This window comes from Anguilla anguilla, chromosome 5 (genome assembly GCF_013347855.1).
Source record: "Anguilla anguilla isolate fAngAng1 chromosome 5, fAngAng1.pri, whole genome shotgun sequence".
NCBI classification, from domain to species: domain Eukaryota; kingdom Metazoa; phylum Chordata; class Actinopteri; order Anguilliformes; family Anguillidae; genus Anguilla; species Anguilla anguilla.
This window is the reverse complement of record NC_049205.1, coordinates 37,546,423-37,567,025: the sequence shown is the minus strand read 5'-3', so window position 1 is coordinate 37,567,025 and position 20,603 is coordinate 37,546,423. Positions and strand designations below refer to the sequence as shown.

The 20,603-nt window shown below is 49.4% G+C and overlaps 1 protein-coding gene across 1 annotated transcript in view; it reads left to right on the top strand.

Annotated features, from left to right (window-relative positions):
• Window positions 1-20,603, top strand: part of igdcc4 (immunoglobulin superfamily, DCC subclass, member 4) — a 58,571-nt gene that overhangs the window by 8,727 nt on the left and 29,241 nt on the right. The window contains exons 2-3 of the mRNA XM_035419506.1: window positions 12,318-12,620; window positions 17,113-17,254. Coding sequence (XP_035275397.1) covers window positions 12,318-12,620; window positions 17,113-17,254 — 445 coding nt within the window. The remainder of the gene's footprint in view (window positions 1-12,317; window positions 12,621-17,112; window positions 17,255-20,603) is intronic.

Here is a 20,603-nt window from a genome sequence, read left to right as displayed (position 1 = left end):
TTTTTTCCCCTTTCCCTTCCCTTTCCTGGCTCGGTTATTGCGTGCCATCTGTCACCGGAGAGCAAACGGACTAAGTTCGGCTGCCCCGCCGCATTTCCGCGCGAATGTACCAAATTGATTTCATATTAGTTCGGTCACACAGCGGCGTCGGCGGCGTCGGCGTCCCCCCCCCCGGTCACTCGCCGATGTGTTTTATCGGGCAGACGCGCCGGCGACGGATCAGGTAAGTTATCTGGGCTTCGGCCGTCGCGACGCCGCATCACGCCGCCGCGACGCGCTCGCTCTGAGACGGCTCGTAACTCCCGGGCGAGCGCGGGCGGGAGGCTTTTTGAGGATGAGCGTTCCGTACGGAGGGCCCGGTCCCGCCTCCCGCCTCCCCTTTTTTCCCCCCCACCCGTTTCAGATACAGATTTGGCGCATAGCTATCAATCACAGCCCCTCTGCTGTCCTACATCCCCGTCCCCGTCAATTATGATGCCTGCGACTCCGTTCCCTTCGGTGGCTCCGGCTCTGTCAGAGACTGAGTGTTCCTCTGCAGGCGTGTCCCACGCGTGTACATGCACACTCTTGCACAGAGATACTTTATGAATGCCCAAATGTGCACAAATCCGCACTTCACAAGCACTCACACACATGCGAAGTAACACACTTTACAAACGCTCATGTGGACACAAACTCACGTTTTATAAACACCCACATGCACACAAACTCATGCTTTATAAACACCCACATGCACACAAACTCATGCTTTATAAACACCCACATGCACACAAACTCATGCTTTATAAACACCCACATGCACACAAACTCACACTTTATAAACACCCACATGCGCACAAACTCACACTTTATAAACACCCACATGCGCACAAACTCACGCTTTATAAACACCCACATGCACACAAACTCACACTTTATAAACACCCACATGCACACAAACTCACACTTTATAAACACCCACATGCACACAAACTCACACTTTATAAACACCCACATGCACACAAACTCACGCTTTATAAACACCCACATGCACACAAACTCACACTTTATAAACACCCACATGCAAACAAACTCACACTTTATAAACACCCACATGCGCACAAACTCACGCTTTATAAACACCCACATGCACACAAACTCACACTTTATAAACACCCACATGCACACAAACTCACGCTTTATAAACACCCACATGCACACAAACTCACACTTTATAAACACCCACATGCGCACAAACTCACGTTTTATAAACACCCACATGCACACAAACTCACGCTTTATAAACACCCACATGCGCACAAACTCACACTTTATAAACACCCACATGCACACAAATTCACGCTTTATAAACACCCACATGCGCACAAACTCACACTTTATAAACACCCACATGCACACAAACTCATGTTTTATAAACACCCACATGCGCACAAACTCACACTTTATAAACACCCACATGTGCACAAACTCACGCTTTATAAACACCCACATGCGCACAAACTCACACTTTATAAACACCCACATGCACACAAACTCACACTTTATAAACACCCACATGCACACAAACTCACACTTTATAAACACCCACATGCGCACAAACTCATGTTTTATAAACACCCACATGCGCACAAACTCATGTTTTATAAACACCCACATGCCCACAAACTCACACTTTATAAACACCCACATGCGCACAAACTCATGTTTTATAAACACCCACATGCCCACAAACTCACACTTTATAAACACCCACATGCGCACAAACTCACACTTTATAAACACCCACATGCACACAAACTCACACTTTATAAACACCCACATGCACACAAACTCACACTTTATAATCACCCACATGCACACAAACTCACACTTTATAAACACCCACATGCGCACAAACTCACGCTTTATAAACACCCACATGCACACAAACTCATGTTTTATAAACACCCACATGCGCACAAACTCACGCTTTATAAACACCCACATGCACACAAACTCACACTTTATAAACACCCACATGCACACAAACTCACGTTTTATAAACACCCACATGCACACAAACTCACGCTTTATAAACACCCACATGCGCACAAACTCACACTTTATAAACACCCACATGCACACAAACTCACGCTTTATAAACACCCACATGCGCACAAACTCACACTTTATAAACACCCACATGCACACAAACTCATGTTTTATAAACACCCACATGCGCACAAACTCACACTTTATAAACACCCACATGTGCACAAACTCACGCTTTATAAACACCCACATGCGCACAAACTCACGTTTTATAAACACCCACATGCACACAAACTCACGTTTTATAAACACCCACATGCACACAAACTCACGCTTTATAAACACCCACATGCACACAAACTCACACTTTATAAACACCCACATGCGCACAAACTCACACTTTATAAACACCCACATGCACACAAACTCACACGCCTTATAAACACCCACATGCGCACAAACTCATGTTTTATAAACACCCACATGCACACAAACTCACGCTTTATAAACAAGCACATGCGCACAAACTCACACTTTATAAACACCCACATGCACACAAACTCACACTTTATAAACACCAATGTGTATGCATATGGGTGTTTATAAATGTTTGTGAGTTTGTGTGCATGTGGGTGTGTATAAATGTGTGTGAGTTTGTGTGCATTTGGGTGTTTATAAATGTGTGTGAGTTTGTGTGCATGTGGGTGTTTATAAATGTTTGTGAGTTTGTGTGCATTTGGGTGTTTATAAATGTGTGTGAGTTTGTGTGCATTTGGGTGTTTATAAATGTGTGTGAGTTTGTGTGCATATGGGTGTTTATAAAGTGTGAATTTGGTCGCATATGGGTGTTTATAAAGTGTGTGAATTTGTGCGCATATGGGTGTTTATAAAGTGTGTGGGTTTGTGCATATGTGTGCTTATAAAGCATGAGTTGTGTGCACGTGTGTTTATAAAGTGTGAGTTTGTGCGCATGTGTGTGCTTGTAAAGCGTGGAAGTGTTTGCTTGTGCTTTATAAATGGCCACATGCACACAAACACACAACCTTTATAAACACTCATATGCACACAAACTCACACTTTATAAACATTCTTATGTACACAAACTCACACTCTTTATAAATACCAGTATGCACACACTTTACACGCACATGCACACACACATGCACATGCATATATGACCCCTCTGCCCACTCAGGCAAACCCATTTGCATACACTCTCTAAAAGCACAGACCCGTGTGCCAACATGCGCGGTCGGGACTGCTCACGGTCATGCGGGCTGGCCTGCACTGCCTGACCCCGGCTCCGCCGCCATCCGCCACAGAACAGCTCCACCCCCGCCCCCCCCGCCCGTCTCGCCAAAGGTGAGCGGGGTCACAGAGGGCTGGTACATCTAAGCCGCGGGGGCCTGTAACCTGAGCCCCGCCCCGACTCCCGGCCGCTCATATTCTGATTAAAAGCGGCGCGTCGGCGGGAGCAGGTGAAGCGCGGACCGGGCGCTCCTAGCGAGCTGGAGAACAATCACTTCCTGTGATCTGGAGAGCCTTCGAAGTGAACCCCGGGGGGCAGTAACAACAACGGCACCGTTGCCCTCGAGTCTTCCAGCACGCTTGGGTGTGCCGCGTGAGAGGGCGTGTCCGTAGCAGCCGGGCAGGGATTGGGTGGAGGGGGTGCCCGTTAGGCCTGAAGCCTAAGAACCGGTTTTTAAAATATGAACATAGGCCATCTTTATTTAATATTAAGCAGGGTGATCGTTTTTGCTCTTGCTCCTCTTCGACGCAATGTGCAAACTCTTATTTTACATCAGTGGGTAACCAGCTGTGTTCCTGGAGATTTAATATCCTATGAGTTTTTCATTTCAACCCAATTTGGCTCCCCTGGCTATTAAATATCTGTTCAACAAAGAGATCTAGCCATTTGAATGAGGCGTGTTTTGTTAGGTATGGATTGAAAACCTACGGGGTGGTAGATCTCCAGGAACAGGGGTGGTTACCACTGTTTTAGATGATAGTACAGAGAATGCCAAATAGCTAAATACAAAAGCCTGAAATATTTTTCTGCATCTACTCTATCTTGCTGGCTAAAACTGTACAATGCATTTGAGGGAATGTCAATATATTGCATCACAGGATGTAAATACTGCAGTGCGAAACAAGCTTGGAAAACGTGTCTGTTTGTGGAAAACCGGGATTTGCCGTTTTACTCATTTTATTCTCGCAAAGTTTGCATGACTTGTGCAGCAGAAATTTCCACTGAGCCACAGAAAGCTCATTTGAAGTATCAGTTGTGTGACATTTGTGCACTGCTGCACATCATAAAATTGTACAACATAAATGAGTCTCAAGTTATATACTGTAGGGCAAGTGTCCCTATTAAGACCATGTACCATATAGCCTACTGAAAGCCCACTTGCAACATTTGAGTCGAATGAAAAAACATCTAAATTATAATTTTGTCTTCTTATGTTTCTTCCAATGAAGCTGCTTGATACATCCATGGCAGTTTTCAGATTTGCCGATATTGAATTGGGGTGCACATGTGTCAGATGTTCCCGTTGGCTGTGGAATACGTTGCCTGGTATTGTAGTGCGCCAAGCGTGGAGCTATAACACCAATAAATTGTCGGTGTTTCCAGGGAACTGTTGGAGCGAAACGCCGGATAGAATATCAGCGGTGGTGGAGATGCCCCCCCTCCCCCCACCACCACCACCACCACCACCACCACCTCCTTTCCCCCCTGCTTTTCTCTCCCTCGTACGCCCCCCCATCACTGTCTCCCTCTCCCTCTCTCTCCCTTTACCCTCAAGGGTAGGCTGAGTGTATGAGGTATGAGATGTCTGGCTCGCTGCCACCCTGTCCATTCAGAATGTCTCGGTGTGAACGCGCAGCAGGGGGGGCTCGGGGGAGGGGGGGAGGGGGGAGGGGGGTGGGGGGGGGGGGGTGTTGGCCTCTTTTTTTTTGTACGCGCTCAGATTGCACGTTCCAGCTTTACCACAGTCGGGGGGGGTTTGGCTTTCATGTCTGATGCTCCTGCGTGAGAGAGCGCATGTCGGTGCGTATGTCAGCATATCCCATCCACGAATCGCCAAATGAATCTGGTGAAGCGTGCTGTTTCCTGCGCTTATTGGCAGTTTGTGTTTTCGCGTGCAGATTTCCCAGGGGGTGGGCGAACGTCACGGCTGTGGCTCACGTAGCGGAGGTAGCGGAGCACCAAGAAACGGCAGCCTTTGTGTGTGTGTGCACGCGCGTGTGTGTGCGTGTGTGTGCGCGTGCGTGCATCTGTCTGTGTGTGTTTGGGTGTGTGTGTGTGTGTATGTGTGTGTGTGTGTGTGTGTGTGTGTGTGCACGCGTGTGTGTTTGTGTGTGTGTGCGTGTGTGTGTGTGTGTGTGTGTGCGTGCGTGCGTGCTTGTGTGTGTTTGGGTGGGTGGGTGGGTGTGTGTGTGCTTGTGTGTGAGAGGGTGTGTGTGTGTGCTTGTGCTTGTGTGTGAGAGGGTGGGTGTGTGTTTGGGTGGGTGTATTTGGGTGGGTGTGTGTTTGGGTGGGTGTGTGTTTGGGTGGGTGTGTGTGAGAGGGTGGGTGTGTGTTTGGGTGGGTGTGTGTGAGAGGGTGGGTGTGTGTTTGGGTGGGTGAGTGTGAGAGGGTGGGTGTGTGTTTGGGTGGGTGTGTGTGCTTGTGCTTGTGTGTGTTTGGGTGGGTGTGTGTGCTTGTGCTTGTGTGTGTTTGGGTGGGTGTGTGTGCTTGTGTGTGTTTGGGTGGGTGTGTGTGTGTGTGCTTGTGTGTGTGCGAGAGGGTGGGTGTGTGTGTGTGTGTGTTTGAGTGTGTGTGTGTGTGTGTGTGTGTGTGTGTGTGTTTGGGTGTTTGGGTGTGTGTGTGTGGAATGATCCAGAATCATGAGTTAAAGGCCCTCAGCTTGTTTCAGGTTCTTTTGAGTGCTCGGTCGTGTTTGTCGCTGTACGTGTCCCAATTAAGTTGGTAAAATATGAAAAGATGACATTTCATCACTTTTGCTTCCAGAAAAAAAATCAGTGGACAAAAACATGCAAGTTGGATTTAGCTCAAGGTTTGACGGATTTTAATCAAAGCAGCCAATCACCTTTGATGTATTATTTGCCTAAATGCTCCCTGCAGCATCTCTTTTCCTGGTTGAGTGGGCATTCACAAACAGTTGCCCCAGGTGCACCTGTTGCGATTCACAGATGAATCACTCAGTCACATAATAGTAACGAATGCCTGCTTGATTTAGAAGAGAATTATTTTGACAGGGTATTTTTACTCTTTTCTGCTACGATTATGATCAGCTACAGTAGTAGAAGCTTGGACGTAGGCTCTAGCTAAGTAGCCTGGTATGCTACAGGTCACCTATAGTTTGAAATTAGTTCGAAAACGGTAACCATTCAGTTACTTCCTGTAGGACCCTTGAATCATGAACCGGCTCCCATTTCTCTTTCATGCCTTCAACTTCGGGATTCGACTCTGGCTCAGACAAGCCTTGCAGGGGCTTCCGTCCGTCCCTTTATAATACAGAATCATCCCATATTGAAGGATGTTCCATTCCTTATTGAATCGGTATACGGTTTGTTCCGTTTTTTTTTTTTTTTTTTTACACGTAGTTCTGACAGATTCTTTCACAAAAGTGAGAATAAGAAAATCATGAATAAAATGAGGGTGGCGCTGTGGTGCAGACAGGCCCCGGGCCTTTCTGTGTGGAGTTTGCATGTTCTCCTCGTGTCTCCGTGTGGGTTTCCTCCGAGGTGCTCCGGTTTCTTCCCGCAGTCCAAAGACATGCGGCTAGGCTAATTCGAGACCCTAAATTGCTCATGGGTATGAGTGTGCGCCCTGCGACAGATCGGCGGCCTGTCCCAGGGTGTAATTCCTGCCTCTCGCCCAATGCACGCTGGGATAGGCTCCAGCACCCCCCCCGCGACCCTGCCCGTGAATAAGTGGGTTTGATAATGGATATCAAACCAGTTTTGCGTGAAGTAGCTGAGATGCAGAATGAGAGTGGTGGCGTGCTGCTCTGTTGTGTGTGTGTGTGTTCGTCAAACGCACAAATGTTGGCTACTCTTGTCTATCTTTATACCGTAACCTTTCAAACATGTTTGTTTAAAGTTTCTGACGGGGGATGGAATGCATTTCTTATTTTTGCCTGCATCTAAGGCGGTGACCCTAATGTATGCTCTATCTCTTTTAGAGCAGTTGCATGGGCAGGAGATAGGAGGGATGCTCCTGTCATTCTCGGTCTGATAACCAATCAAGGCAGAGCATATGAAGAACACTATCAACCCCCCCCCCCCCCAAAACAGCCTGTTCAGCTCTGGATATATTAGGTTTTGTCGTTTCTTTCTTTTGAAAAACCTTATCAACATGTTTGGTAGACCCAAAATAGAATGATTGACAACATTCAAGATCCTGATGTGGTGTACTTGACAAGTAAACATCTGAAGGGAAGAAAGGAGGGAAGAGTTTCTGAAGAGACTCGGTGTGCAACTTTTATAAGTGCTGTCTCTCTCCCTCTCCCTATCTCTCTCTGTCTCTCGTACTCTCTAAAAATTCTAATGGCTTGATTGCCATGAAAGGAAATCAACCATCATTGCCATAAAATCTACAATAAACAGCAAATACTTATAAAAATTAGTTACAAATAATAACTAAATAATAAAGTGGAGTGAAAAATAAATAATAATAATAATGCTAATAATAATAATAATAAATAAATAAAATTAGTTTTGTGGAACTGATCAGATCAGGACCATGTTACATTTTTCTCTAAACTCATGACAGGCTGTCACATAAATCTGAAGATGACTCTGTGAGTTCTGGTACTTCTCCCAGGCAAGTGTAATCTTTCATCATATGTTTTGCTATCGTATGGTGCAATACTGGTTTTGACTTTTCACAAGGAAGCTCGTCTTAAATGAACTTATGTAGGACAGGAGAGGAGAAAGTGGAATTCAGTTTGTATTTCTCCTGATCCACATTGTCCACATAGTGTCTCGTCTCTGGGCTTCCACTCTTTCTTGTGACATCCTTTTTGTATTTCCGGATTATGATTATTGAGTCTGTCCGTTCTCTCACACTCGCTCTGCTTGTTGCCAGATGAAAAGCAGGCTAGTTCCTTTTCTGAATTTGCTTACGCTACTCGATGAGAACATACTGCTCTGTGGGTTTGCTTTAACATGGAGATGAACGTTCAACGTGATCTAAGAGCCTTCATGAATGTGTTGTGTAGAATGTAGGCTATTTCTCTGGTCCTGCTCACAATACCCTGTAGCTCATGTACCCATCAAGTTTAATGTCCCTTTGGATTTAGGACGAAATTTGCACAAAGCCGCCTATTGCAAGTCTCGGATGAACACAAGGGAAAGGAATTATCATGTTCTTTTGCCTCCTTGTGAAGAATTCTTATTCTGTCTCCAGTGTTCAGAGAACGGGACAGGCATTAATGGAACCTACTGCTAAAGCCCGGAAACACGGGTTTACTCATGCTTATCAAGGGCCCTGTTACAAATGAGGGTCTCTTTATGATGTTCAGAACATTGGGGTATATTTAAGAATGGGACTTCAATCCCCAAGGCTCAACTGTGGTCTAAATGAACCACACCCATTAGTAATTACATTTTAAGCCATACCCTACGGGTATGAACAAGATATAATATAAATTGAATAAAGCAGCATACCTGTTTTATTTTGCCTGTAAGACTTAAATGCAGATTAAGTAAATATAGATCCAGGAGGATATCCTAGGGGGTTAAAAGGCTTTGAACTTTGATTCTGTGGCTCGCATGTTAAAAGGGATCTTGCAGTTACAATGTGTGGAAGCTATGCAATGTTGTGTGCCCAGTTTTTAATTTAAACGTAAAAAGTTCTTGTTTCCAAATGAAATTTCTCTGTTTCCAGGTAAACCGTGTCTAACTTTAAATTTATCTCCTCTGGTTCTCAGTTACGTACTGTAGCCTACATCTTGAGTGTGAAATTTAATCTGCTGCTTCCTCTTCAGTTGCAACACCGATCCGATCATGCACATTGGCCATCAATTTGATTTGTGTTTGTTATAAATAACATTATAAAACAAGTTCCACTTGAAAATGCCGTAACACATATCGACCGCTTGCTAATGCTATCTTTTTTTTAATGAAAATACTCGGTTGGGTGGTAATATTTTTAAGAAGCTGGCCAGTAGCCTATATTATCAACGGTTGCTATGCTAAGTAAGCTTTACTTTTCTACAATTGGAGAAACTGAAAATGGCAACAGTCATTTTAGCTGGTCAAATATAATTTCAGTTCATGATGCAAACTGAAACCTGTTATTTACTGACTCTGAAATGAAAAAATGGTGCACTGTGACTTTACTGTAGATGCTGCTGTCTGAACCTGATACTGATAAGTAACTCATGCCAGTGTGCTTGCCGCCTCTACGAGAAATACCTCATACTCCATCCATCCGTTCGTTCATTATCTATACCTGCTTATCCTGGCCGGGGTCACAGGGGGTCCTGGAGCCTTTCCCAGCGTGCACTGGGTGAGAGGCAGGAATACAGCCTGGGCAGGTCGCCAATCTATCGCGGGGATCCTTCATATTACGGAATAAAATTGATTGAACTGAAATTAAAATCTTGGTCACCGCACTGGGTTTATTGGGCCTGAAGTGTGGCTCTGATATGAAGATGAAAGGGAAAAGCAGCGAACCCTGAGGGTCTCCAGGGCCAGGCTTGTTCTGTCGTACGGGCTGTGTAGTCACGGCAGGCAGTTACCTCACATGAACATGCGAGAGAATCTTCAAGCGACGACTGAAGACTCACCTCTTCAGGCTGCACCTCTCCCCACCCCTCCCTACCTCCGTGTAATCTCTTAAATGACCGTAAGCTTAGGGTTGTAACTAGGTAGCTGTTTCGTAGGTGACTTAGTTAATGCGCCTGTCTTAACTACTGCTTGTATTTTTTCCATAGACTGCGTTGTTGCCGTTCTCGTGTGTGTCAGTGTTAATCAGTTTAACCTTCAGGGTCCAAGTTGAACTATGCGGTTGTTCCCTGCGCTTGGACCGGTACTTCTCTCTAGGGGTTTCGACATACTTGTTCCTGGTTATGGTTATACACTTTGTTGTACGTCGCTCTGGATAAGAGCGTCTGCCAAACGCCTGTAATGTAACGTAATGTAATGTAATGAATCTGAGTTTGAGAGGAGTCGCCCAGCCAAGCTGCTCCGCATCCACACCAAGCACTTTACTGGGTGCCGCCGCCTTGTATCTGCTAACTTGGAAAGCAGTTACTTAAGGAACTAAGTTATTCCCCCCCCCCCGGGCCTTACCCAATTCTCTCCTTCATTCATTGTCAGCTTTTGAGCACCCTTACGATGAGTGATTTGCGAGGGTACATGCAAACGTGAAGAAACCATTTGCGTTCCGTTCGTCAAACAGATTCTCTCGTCCTTGCGTTGTTAGTGTCTCGCGAGGTGAGAGACAAATAGTGGTTCAGACACGGCCAGCAGCTCGCTCACGCAGATGCTCCTCCCTCTCCCGCGCTTTACCGTCCATTAGCCACCTTCACTCAGCACCAATTCAACTTTAAAGATGAGCTATCGCTGGGACCACTCAAGGTAGACCTGTGTTGTCAAAGCAATAAATAGTAAACATGTAGAAATTATATCCAATTTGAGAATAAATATTAAAATCTAGGCTAAATCGGTGGCTTTGCCCCTTTTGGCAATAATGGTTGCAGGTACAACAGCTTTTGTTTCTTGAAGTCTGTTTTCTTGCTTTATACCACATGTACAACACTGCTGTAAAGCTGGTTGGTCGTCAGAAACTCCTCTGCATGTCTAAAATACCTTCATCTCACACCCAAAACTGTCTTGGCCAATTGAAAACATACACTAAAACAGAAATATCACAAAACCCTAGAAAGTGAAATCGTCCTATAAGGGAGTTGCAACGGTCCATCGTAAGCTAACATGGGCTATATGTATTTAAATTAAGTATTTATTTAGTTTGACAGGTAACATTATATCCAGTATTTACACACATACAATCGTACTGATATTGGGTTATAAGACAAACAAAACAATACTTTGAATTGTTTGGGTCATCGTCAGTACTGTTCTTCTTTAGTAGTGTTCTTCTAAATGGCTTACACTGTTTTGTAAGTTACCGTTCCTGCAGTTTTAAAGTTACGGTACGTAACGTACGTACGTTAAAACGGACCCGTTTATTTTTGGGATTGGAGCCGGAACACGGCTTCGGAACACGAAGAGCCCTTCGCGTTCGGCACGGCGCGTACGGGGGAGAGGCGGCGAGAGGGCCAGCGCCGATTTTAATCAAGGAAATCATTCTGTTGCCCATTAGCCTAATTAAGCCGCCTCCTCGCTGAAGGAGGAGCGCGCCGGAATCCGTGCGCGCGTGCGCGCTAGGCGGCGCGTCCTCAGTTTTCCCGACGTCGCGCTTCGAACGCCGAGGTGCGACTTCTTCATTTGCAGTTTATTTCAGATCTCACGCGTCTGCTGCCAGCTCTCGGCTCTCGGCTGAGCTGCGTTTGAAGGAAAAAAAAAAAAAGGAGGAAAGAATCAGTTACTCACGAAAATGAAAACCTTCGGGGGGAAGAAAAAAACAGTGCGAGCCCACGTGAAATGTCATGGTTGGAAAATAAGCCGCTCGTTAGAATGCTGGGACTCTTCCCGAAAGGGTAACTCTGGATGGGGGAAGTGCGCTTTTATCTAGTTTTAGGCCATCTTAGAGGTGTAGTTATCTCCGTTTCTTCTCCGTCTGATTCGTACCGTTTCCCTTCGCCTATGTTTTGAGCCGGCTTGCCCTCTCCCTGACCTTCTTGCGCTCTGGCGACAATAACATTCCTGATTCCCCCCCAAAATGGCCCCCCCTTCCTTGCCCTGTTCTAACCACCTCCTCCCCTTTCTCTCCGCGTCTCTCTGGCCGGCCCGTTTCTCCGGCACACAAAGTTGTGCCGTGGAATTGACTCGTCTGTGCGCTGTACAATGCCGGTGAGATAAGTCATGTCAGCCAGGATTTACCATCTCTCTCCCCTTCCCCCCCCCACTCCCTCTCTGCCTCCCTCTCTGGCCCCCTCCCTCTCTGTCTTCCCCCTCGTTTTGCTTTCTCTCCCTCTCTCCCCTCTCCCTCTCTTCCTCTCTCTCCCTTTCTTTCCTCTCTCTCTCTCCCTTTCTGTCCCTCTGTCTCTCTCTCTCCCCTGCTCTCCCTCTCTCCCCTCCCTCCCTCCCTCTCTCTCTCACCCTCTTCCCCTCTCCCCCCCCCCTCTCCCCCTCTCTCTCTCCTCACACAGAAAAGCCAGCGTCGGTGGAGTTGAGCTGCAGGGCGGGGCCTGTCAGCGTGGTGCTGGAGCCCGGACACCCCCTCCTGCTGGACTGCCACCTGGGGGCCGGCGAGAGCCCGCTCAACGTCACCTGGCTGCGGGACGGGGAGCCGGTGCAGGACGGCGAGGAGGCGCGGGCCCTCCCCAACGGCTCCCTGGCGGTGCTGGTCCAGGAAGGGAGGCTGCCGCTCGGGGTGGAGGGGGGCTACAGCTGCGTTTCGGCCGGCCCGTCCGGAGCGCTCGTCAGCCGCACCCTCGCCGTGCACCTCACCAGTAAGCGCCGCGCCCCCCCTCCTGCGCTTCCTGCCCTCTATAACCACGCCCCCTCCTGCGCTTCCTGTCCTCTATAACCACGCCCCCTTCCTGCGCTTCCTGCCCTCTATAACCACGCCCCCCTCCTGCGCTTCCTGCCCTCTATAACCACGCCCCCCCTCCTGCGCTTCCTGCCCTCTATAACCACGCCCCCCTCCTGTGCTTCCTGCCCTCTATAACCACGCCCCCCCTCCTGCGCTTCCTGCCCTCTATAACCACGCCCCCCCTCCTGCGCTTCCTGCTCTCTATAACCACGCCCCCCCTCCTGCGCTTCCTGCTCTCTATAACCACGCCCCCCCTCCTGCGCTTCCTGCTCTCTATAACCACGCCCCCCCTCCTGCGCTTCCTGTCCTCTGAAACCCCGCCCCCTCAGCTCCCCTTATTCCATGTTTCTCTCACCGCTGCCGGTGCCCGTGCGTCGTACGCGTCTTATCTGGGGAATACCGCCTTAAATAAACGAACGCGCGGCAGCACGCACGGGCAGGCAGGGGAACGGGCGGACTGAGCCGGCCGCGCTGAACCCCCCGGTCGGCTCCCGCTGGGGGAAAAAAAGAAGGCGCATTCCTGGGGCCCGTGTCTTCCACGGGGCCGTGACCTCACCTGGGAGAGACAAGGGCCCGATTGTGCGCTCGACGGTCCCTCCGGCGCAGGTAGAGTCTGGTGGGCAACGCGCGGTCCGTCTCCGGGGTGGGGGGGGGGTAGGGGGGGTAAGGGGGGTGGGGCGGGGGCGGGGGGGTGTGGCGGAGGGGAAGGACGTAGAGATTCGGTTCCGCTCTCTCTTTCTTTTTCCCCTCGCCTTCGCTTTTAACGCGCTGCTCTTCAGAACGCTACAGGCTTCGTTTTGTCGCCGGGTTCGTGGCATCCGTCGCGATCGTCTCGCTTCGGTTTTTCTCCCCCTTTTTCCCCGGCCTTCGCGCGCTCCTTATTTTTTATGAGGTCGCTCCGTCTGGTCGGGAGTTTTTGCGAAGAGCGGCGGACGGAAATAAAAGATTCCCGTGTACGTAAAGTGTGCCTTTTGGAGGGTGCAGACAAATCAAGAGGGAGGGGGACGGGGCTTCGTGGAGGGGGCGGGGTGGGGGCCCCGCGTTCGCCCGAGCGTTCCGACAGCGAGGAGAGCCCGATGCGCTCTCCACCCCTGTTTATACAGAGAGAGAGGGCGAGAAAAGTCACGCGGAAAAAAAAAAACTCTGTCTTTCCCTCTCCTTTCGCCCTTTCCCTTCTCGCTCTCTGTACTAGACAGCAGCGGCGCGGGCCCCGGGGGCTGTATGCTAATTCTGCCCGCTTGCGTGCGTCCTGACCTTTCTGCTGGAATGGTCTGCAGTCTGAGGTGTTAGCGCTCGTGGGAAAGACAAAGAAGCGGAGGAGAGAGAGAGAGAGAGAGAGAGAGAGAGGTGAGCTCAGGACAGGCTGAGTCCGGGGGGTCTTGGGTGGGATTATCGGAAAGGCAGAAGGGGAGTGGAAAGAGAGCTGTAATCTGATAGCGGAGAGGCCGGAGAATGGGGAAAGAAAGAGAGAGCAATAAACAACTGAGAGGGAGAACAAGCAAGAAAAAGGACAGAGAGAGAGAGAGAGAGAAAGAGAAACGGAACAGAGAGAGAGAGAGAGACCTATGGAGTCAAGGACAAATAACCACTAGTGACGAAGCTGTTTTGTGAAAGTAGTAATCTGTCGAATGTTCTTTTGTACTGTTATCAACGCAAGTGTTTCAACCGCCTCGGATGCATGTGGAGCTGGCACTTTTCCAGAGCCCTGCTGAGCTGATCATATTTGCTGTACTGTACATCTTCCACGCCCTGACAGATAACACATGTTCGCCAGGGTGAGAAAAGATAACTTGTAGGCAGAAAAAGCACGACGCACGTTGACTCAGTTCACGATCTCCTTTTAGCTGACGGAATGGGTGAAAGTCTATGACAGGCACCGAACGTGTGAAACGCTTATTATTGTTGTTTAGAAAAGAGTTCTTCGTTCAGGGTGTGGAGCCAGACAGAGACACAGCCCTGGGGTGCAGCTCCATTTTGACGTTTATAATCATATACTAACCAAAAAAAGTTAAGAGTTATCCACGGCCCTCTAATTCCCCAGGCGACCTGGTTTCGATTTCGTAGAAAGGGGGTCGACAGAAGAGCTGAGCGGAACTGGAATGGTTGTACGTTTGCACACGGCTGTGACTGTCACGGGCTCTGGCTGTAAACACGAAACAACCTCATGATTGTTTCCCCCCAAGAAAACAAACTCAGGTCCCGGGGGGGAGAGAAAAAGGTCACATTGGGGACAAATCAATTGGAACAGTACGAACATTGCGCCAGTCTCAGGCTAAAGATAAGCCTGGCTAACCGGGCCGTGAGAGCCAGATAGCCATACTCTGCAATTTTTTTTTTTTTCCAATTGTTACCAATTAAAATTTTATCTGGGAATATTTTAACCTTTTAATAAACCCAGATAGCTTTTGTGTTGTGTGCGAGCGGGTGTGCTAGCGCTAATATGGCAAATGGTAACTGGACTGCATTTATATAGCGCTTTTATCCAAAGCGCTTTACAATTGATGCCTCTCATTCGCCAGAGCAGTTAGGGGTTAGGGGTTAGGTGTCTTGCTCAAGGACACTTCGACACGCCCAGGGCAGGGTTTGAACCGGCAACCCTCCGACTGCCAGACAATCGGTCTTACCTCCTGAGCTATGTCGCCCTAATATTATTCGTGCTAAACGGCTAAGTGTGAGACTCAGTGCGAAGGCGTCCTCGCCGAAGCTTTATCGGCCGACGTTGACGCGCTTCGCCGAAGGCCTTGGCTGAAACGCGTCAGCACGCCCACGTTGCTTTTGTGCTGCGCCGGGGCTCCGATTGACATCGAGCTGCTGCGGCAGTCGCTTTAGCTCTCAGAGACCCCGTACGCTCTTACGTCCATTGAAAAGATCAGAAAGACCTAAAGAAAAGCGGGTCGCTTGAATTGACTCGTACATTTGCGCTCTGATTGGTCAATTAAGCCGCGAGGAACAATGCCCTACAAGGGCAAAGTGAAGAGCGCTGACGTTAATTTTTAAAAATGGAGCGAAGCGAGAGAGAGACGGATCGTGAGAGATGCGAGAAGACCCACAACCCCCCCCCCCCCCCCCCCCTTCACCGGCCTTCTCACATCCTCTCACGGTGAAGGACTGCCCACCGAACCTTCCAGCGGCAAAGCGTCACGACCCGAAACCCCACCCGCCTTACAATAACCAGGCGTGCGCTATCGGACGCGCTAACACGCACGAAGCCAGCAATAAGCACAACCCGAAAGAAGACCCAGTTAAGCACAAAGTGGTATATAAAAGGCAAGCAGGCGTTTTTTATGCAGCGATGCAGGGAGTTAGATCGATTATGTCCTAAAGATGGTGCGCGTCCTCTCTCCGGCGCAGCTTCGGATCTGCGTCTCCGCGACAGGACCGTGACGTCATTATCTCTGTCTGTAGGGGAGGCGGAAACAAACGCGCCAGCAACAGAACAAAGCACACAAAAACACTGGGACGTACAAGCAAAGCTCGACGAGCTGCTTCCCTCTCGTGACTGCTTTGTTTAGCCAAAATGTTTCTTAGCGTGCTGCTACTTTGATCACCTGACGTTTTCCACATGTGCATGCTCACGCGCACGCACGCAAATTCAGAGCATACAACTTACACCGTCATTTGCTCAGAATGTATGTGCACTCACTCACGCTCACACATGCTTGCATGTACACACACACACACACACACATGCACATGCACATGTAGGCACTCACTCAGAACATAGAACACAGACCTTGCGCAGTCAGTTACTCAGAATGCGCACGCGCTCACTCAGAACACGCTCCCTCACACAGAACGCACACAAGCCGCACACGCGGAATCACTCAGAATGCACACAACTCGCACAAACGCTTGAAAGCAAACCTCACAATAATTTCAGCGTGTTTACATTAACGTTGCATGCCGAGGGACAGATTGATTATTAACGGACCTTGGCAGCGTTATACAGTGCTACCGTTACAGGGTTGAACTACTTCTGTATATAATTGCCAGAAGGCCAGGGAACAGTTTGTGTCATGTCTTTAAATGTTACTAATTTAGGCAAATATTAATTTCTCTAGCCAGTTATAACATTGTCAAGGTAAGCCTACAGTATCGTGTTTATGATTCAGGAAAATTCGATGGTTTCATGACCATTCAACCTATAAATGTTCATTAATTGCTTTATAGACTCTGTGCTGATGATCTCTGTATGAGTTTTTGTATGCTTTCTATGCTAAAGCCTGGCTCAAGGGTACAGCAGCAACATTATTGGCAGGATAGCCAATCATGTGACTTGTCAGTCAGTGGTCCAGGGCCCTTCCCATTGGTGGTCTGGACCCCGAGATTCTGGTCTGTGACGGTGCTCGTTGCAGGAAACGAATCGCTCCGGTGTGACCCCTGCCCCCTGCCCTTCTCTCTCTCCGCAGGCCTGTCCCGTTTCCTCCATCACCCGGAGGCCCAGGCGGTGCCCGCGGGGGGCACGGCGCGCTTCGAGTGCCGCGTGGATGGCCTGCCCGCTCCGAGCATCACCTGGGAGAAGGACCAGGTGCCCCTGCCCGCCCACTCCAGGTGAGCGGCTCGCTCCGCCGCCGCGGAAGCTGCCCGGCGAAACGCCCGATCGCAAACGATGGACAGGGCGCGCGTCTACGTGTCAGGGGTCACCGAGATGTGAGATAACAAACCGGTTTTCCGAGACGTGTCCCGCCACATGGTCTGCAGTGCAGACAACGACGGACTGAACCATGCGCGCGCGGGGGTGGGGGGGGGTTATCAGGGGACCGCATATGCTTCAGCTTCACGCGTGCGGCACGTCGATCAACGGAGAGGTTCGGACGGCAGTACCGAATTTTTAAAAAAAAAATGGGGTAAAAGAAACGTGCAGTGCAGAGAGCCCAGATCTATGCGCGTGACCTGCTTTCCTGTGCCTGTCTTTCAAAACGTCTCGTCAGACATGCTTCTTCAGCTGGAAATGCCGCTTTTAACACAAGGTTGTTTTCTGTGAGTTAAAAAAAAAAAAAAAGGAAACGCTTTGTTAGACTGGGGCTTTTCAGCGACTTGCACCCGGCTGCTAATTCTCAGTGAGCCTCACCCTAATCAGGACGCCCCCTCCCAAAAGGCTTTTGTGGCCGCCGCCGGGGATATTTGGGGACAAGAGTTCGCAGGTCACGGGGTCATTCGGGCCTGCCTATAGGATTTGAACAATGACTCGCCACAGCCTCACCTGACCGGGCCCAGTTACTGAATAAACAGCGTAAAAGGGGGGGGGGGGGGGGCTTCGGCTGTTTGTTTAGGAGCGATGTAAAGCGCCGTGCGTTTTTTGTGTTTTGTCGCATACGTGCGCGTTCGTTAATCATCGGCAGAACGGAGGTCGGGCGATAAGAGCGGGTCGCCGCTCGGGCTCGGCGTTCTCCTCGGCGGGGGTCTGAAGGTCAGGGTCACGCAGCGCGGGGGCCATTTTGTGACCCCCCCCTTTTTTTATTTTATTTGCTTAACCTTTCAAAAAACTCGACGGTGGTTTCGGTCCTGGCCGCGCGCGGCGGGGACCGACGGGCTTTGAGCTGCCGCGGGCGGAAGGTTCCACGCTTTTCCCCCACATGAGCTCTCCTCCTCCTGTCCACCCCTCCTCCCTCTCTCTCTCTCTCTCTCTCTCTCTCTCTTTCTCTGTCTCTCTCTATCTCTGTGGTGTATTAGCATGGCTGTTTGTGTGGTTAATGAAGAAGAGACGAACATATGTTTAGGTTGAGTGTTGGGGTTGGGCGCATTATCTTTGGGTTTTTCTTTTTTTGAGACCGTGGGTAGGGATGGGAGATTTGGGTTTGTAAACAGGGGATTGGGGTGGGTTTTGAGGTAATTGTGGAAAGCCTTTGTTCCAATAAAGGAGCATAAATTCTCTCTCCCTCTCTCTCTTTTCCATTTTCTCTCTCACTCTTTCACTCTCTTGTCTTCCCTCTGAAAAACACAGTATTTACTGCTTGAAAATGATCAATTATATCGTTTTTTTTTTTTTTTTTTTACCTCCCCTCGCTGACTGAACGACTGGAATGAATTGCAGATGTTTGTGAGCACGGCTCTTTCCTGTCCGACTGCTGTGGAGTGCTTTCAGGCCGGGGTGACAGAGTGCGCGCAGCGGCGTCGCATGTTGAGGGGCCAGCGTTACGTTCTGCGCTGACCTTTCTTTTGAAACCGAAGGAATGGGAAAAAATACCGGAGCTGAACTGGCCTTCGCATCGGCCGCAGTGCCGTTCGTCAGAATGCGGCCGACGGGGGATCTGAGAGACGGCGGGTAATCGAACCCTCAAGCGCGGCCCTGAACCGCCTCGAAGAGGTCATTTTACACGCCACAGCCACTTGCCGTCGGAATCAAAATGCCTGTTGACTTGTGGTCTGCAGACAGGACCGGCTCAGGTTGGATGTAGCGATGTAGCCAGCTAGCGTATCACATTGGACTCACTGTTTGAGTTTTAAGTTGGAATATTTTTTTAAAAAACGTGAAAAGCTCAAGCTTGCATATGCTTATGAACGTTCAACTTGCTCTCGCCCCATTTATTGGAAAAATGAACACAATGGCAACTCCAATGACAGTGGATGATGTCAGAGGGTTAAAAATAGTCTCTGCCTTTCAGATTCTTCCTGTTCTGTTCTGTTCTGTTATTTCACAGAAAGGTCAGCAGTGATCAAGATCCACTCTAAAAAATTTAGACCTGCAACTGAAAAAACAACCGAAACTCTTCTTAAAACTGGAAATAGGGAAAACAGAAATCTCAACGGGTCATGACACTAAGAGTCCACAACAAAAACGATAAACCAGCCACAACAAAAACGATAAACCAGCCGCAACAAAAACGATAAACCAGCCACAACAAAAAAAACGATAAACAGCCACAACAGCAGCCAAAGAGAAAAGGTCTCTCCTTTCAGGCCTGGGAGTAAAGCCTTTCATAAGGCCCAGTGATCAGGTAATGAGCAGCAGCCCTGGTGATTATAATCAGCTGCAGCTGCTGCTCTACCTACGAGTACGGCCACCGCTGCCGCCCGGTGGGCAACGCCCCGTTTCTAGAACATACCTTAAAAAGTATTTGAAAAGCCTCAATTCGCTCCGTTTGTAAAGCTTATTCATTTGAATTGAATTCATTTCTGGCATATGGTGTAAGACGGCCCGTGTTGGGAATCGCGCTGCGGCGCGTGGCAGTTCGTTTCATTCAGCGCTTGGGCGAACCGCAGTGCGACCCTCGCCGACTGACGCCCGGTCGCCACAGACCGAAAATAACAAGGCCTTCGCACCATAGCGACGGAGGAGGCAGGCCCGCGAGAGAGGGTTCAGCTCCAGGGTACCATCGCTCCCCGAGAGAGAGAGAGAGAGAGGGAGGGAGAGAGAGGGAGAGAGATGTGTAAGGAGCTGGAGGCAGCGGAGGAAGGCGACAGACGGAGGAAGACGGCACAGCGAGCGAGCGAGCGAGGGAGGCTGCATCTTTGCAGATATCGGCCTTGGGGGATCTGCGACCGCGAAACGCCGTGGGACGCAGGGACTGCCTTCGGCCTCTCGAGTGCGCGTGGGAGACGTTTCAAAACTTTGGAAGCGCACATACGAGCAGACGCAGAAACGCACGCGTGCACACGTTTGCACGTACACGCACACCCGTGCAGACTCGCACACGGTCATGCATGTGCACGCGCGCATACCCACACGCGCACACGAGCATGCTTGCATGCAAGGCACATACATGCCCACAGACTCACGCAGAGCCTGGCACTCTCGCACGCAACCGCACGCACGCTGACGTGCTATTAATACATCGCCATACGGTTTGGGATAGGGTCCAGCTCATACCACCCATGCCTATATTTACACCATCGCCACGCCGGTGTCATCGATCCGCTATTTCGGTTATGAGGTGTTTTATGACCGTGTCCTTGCGTG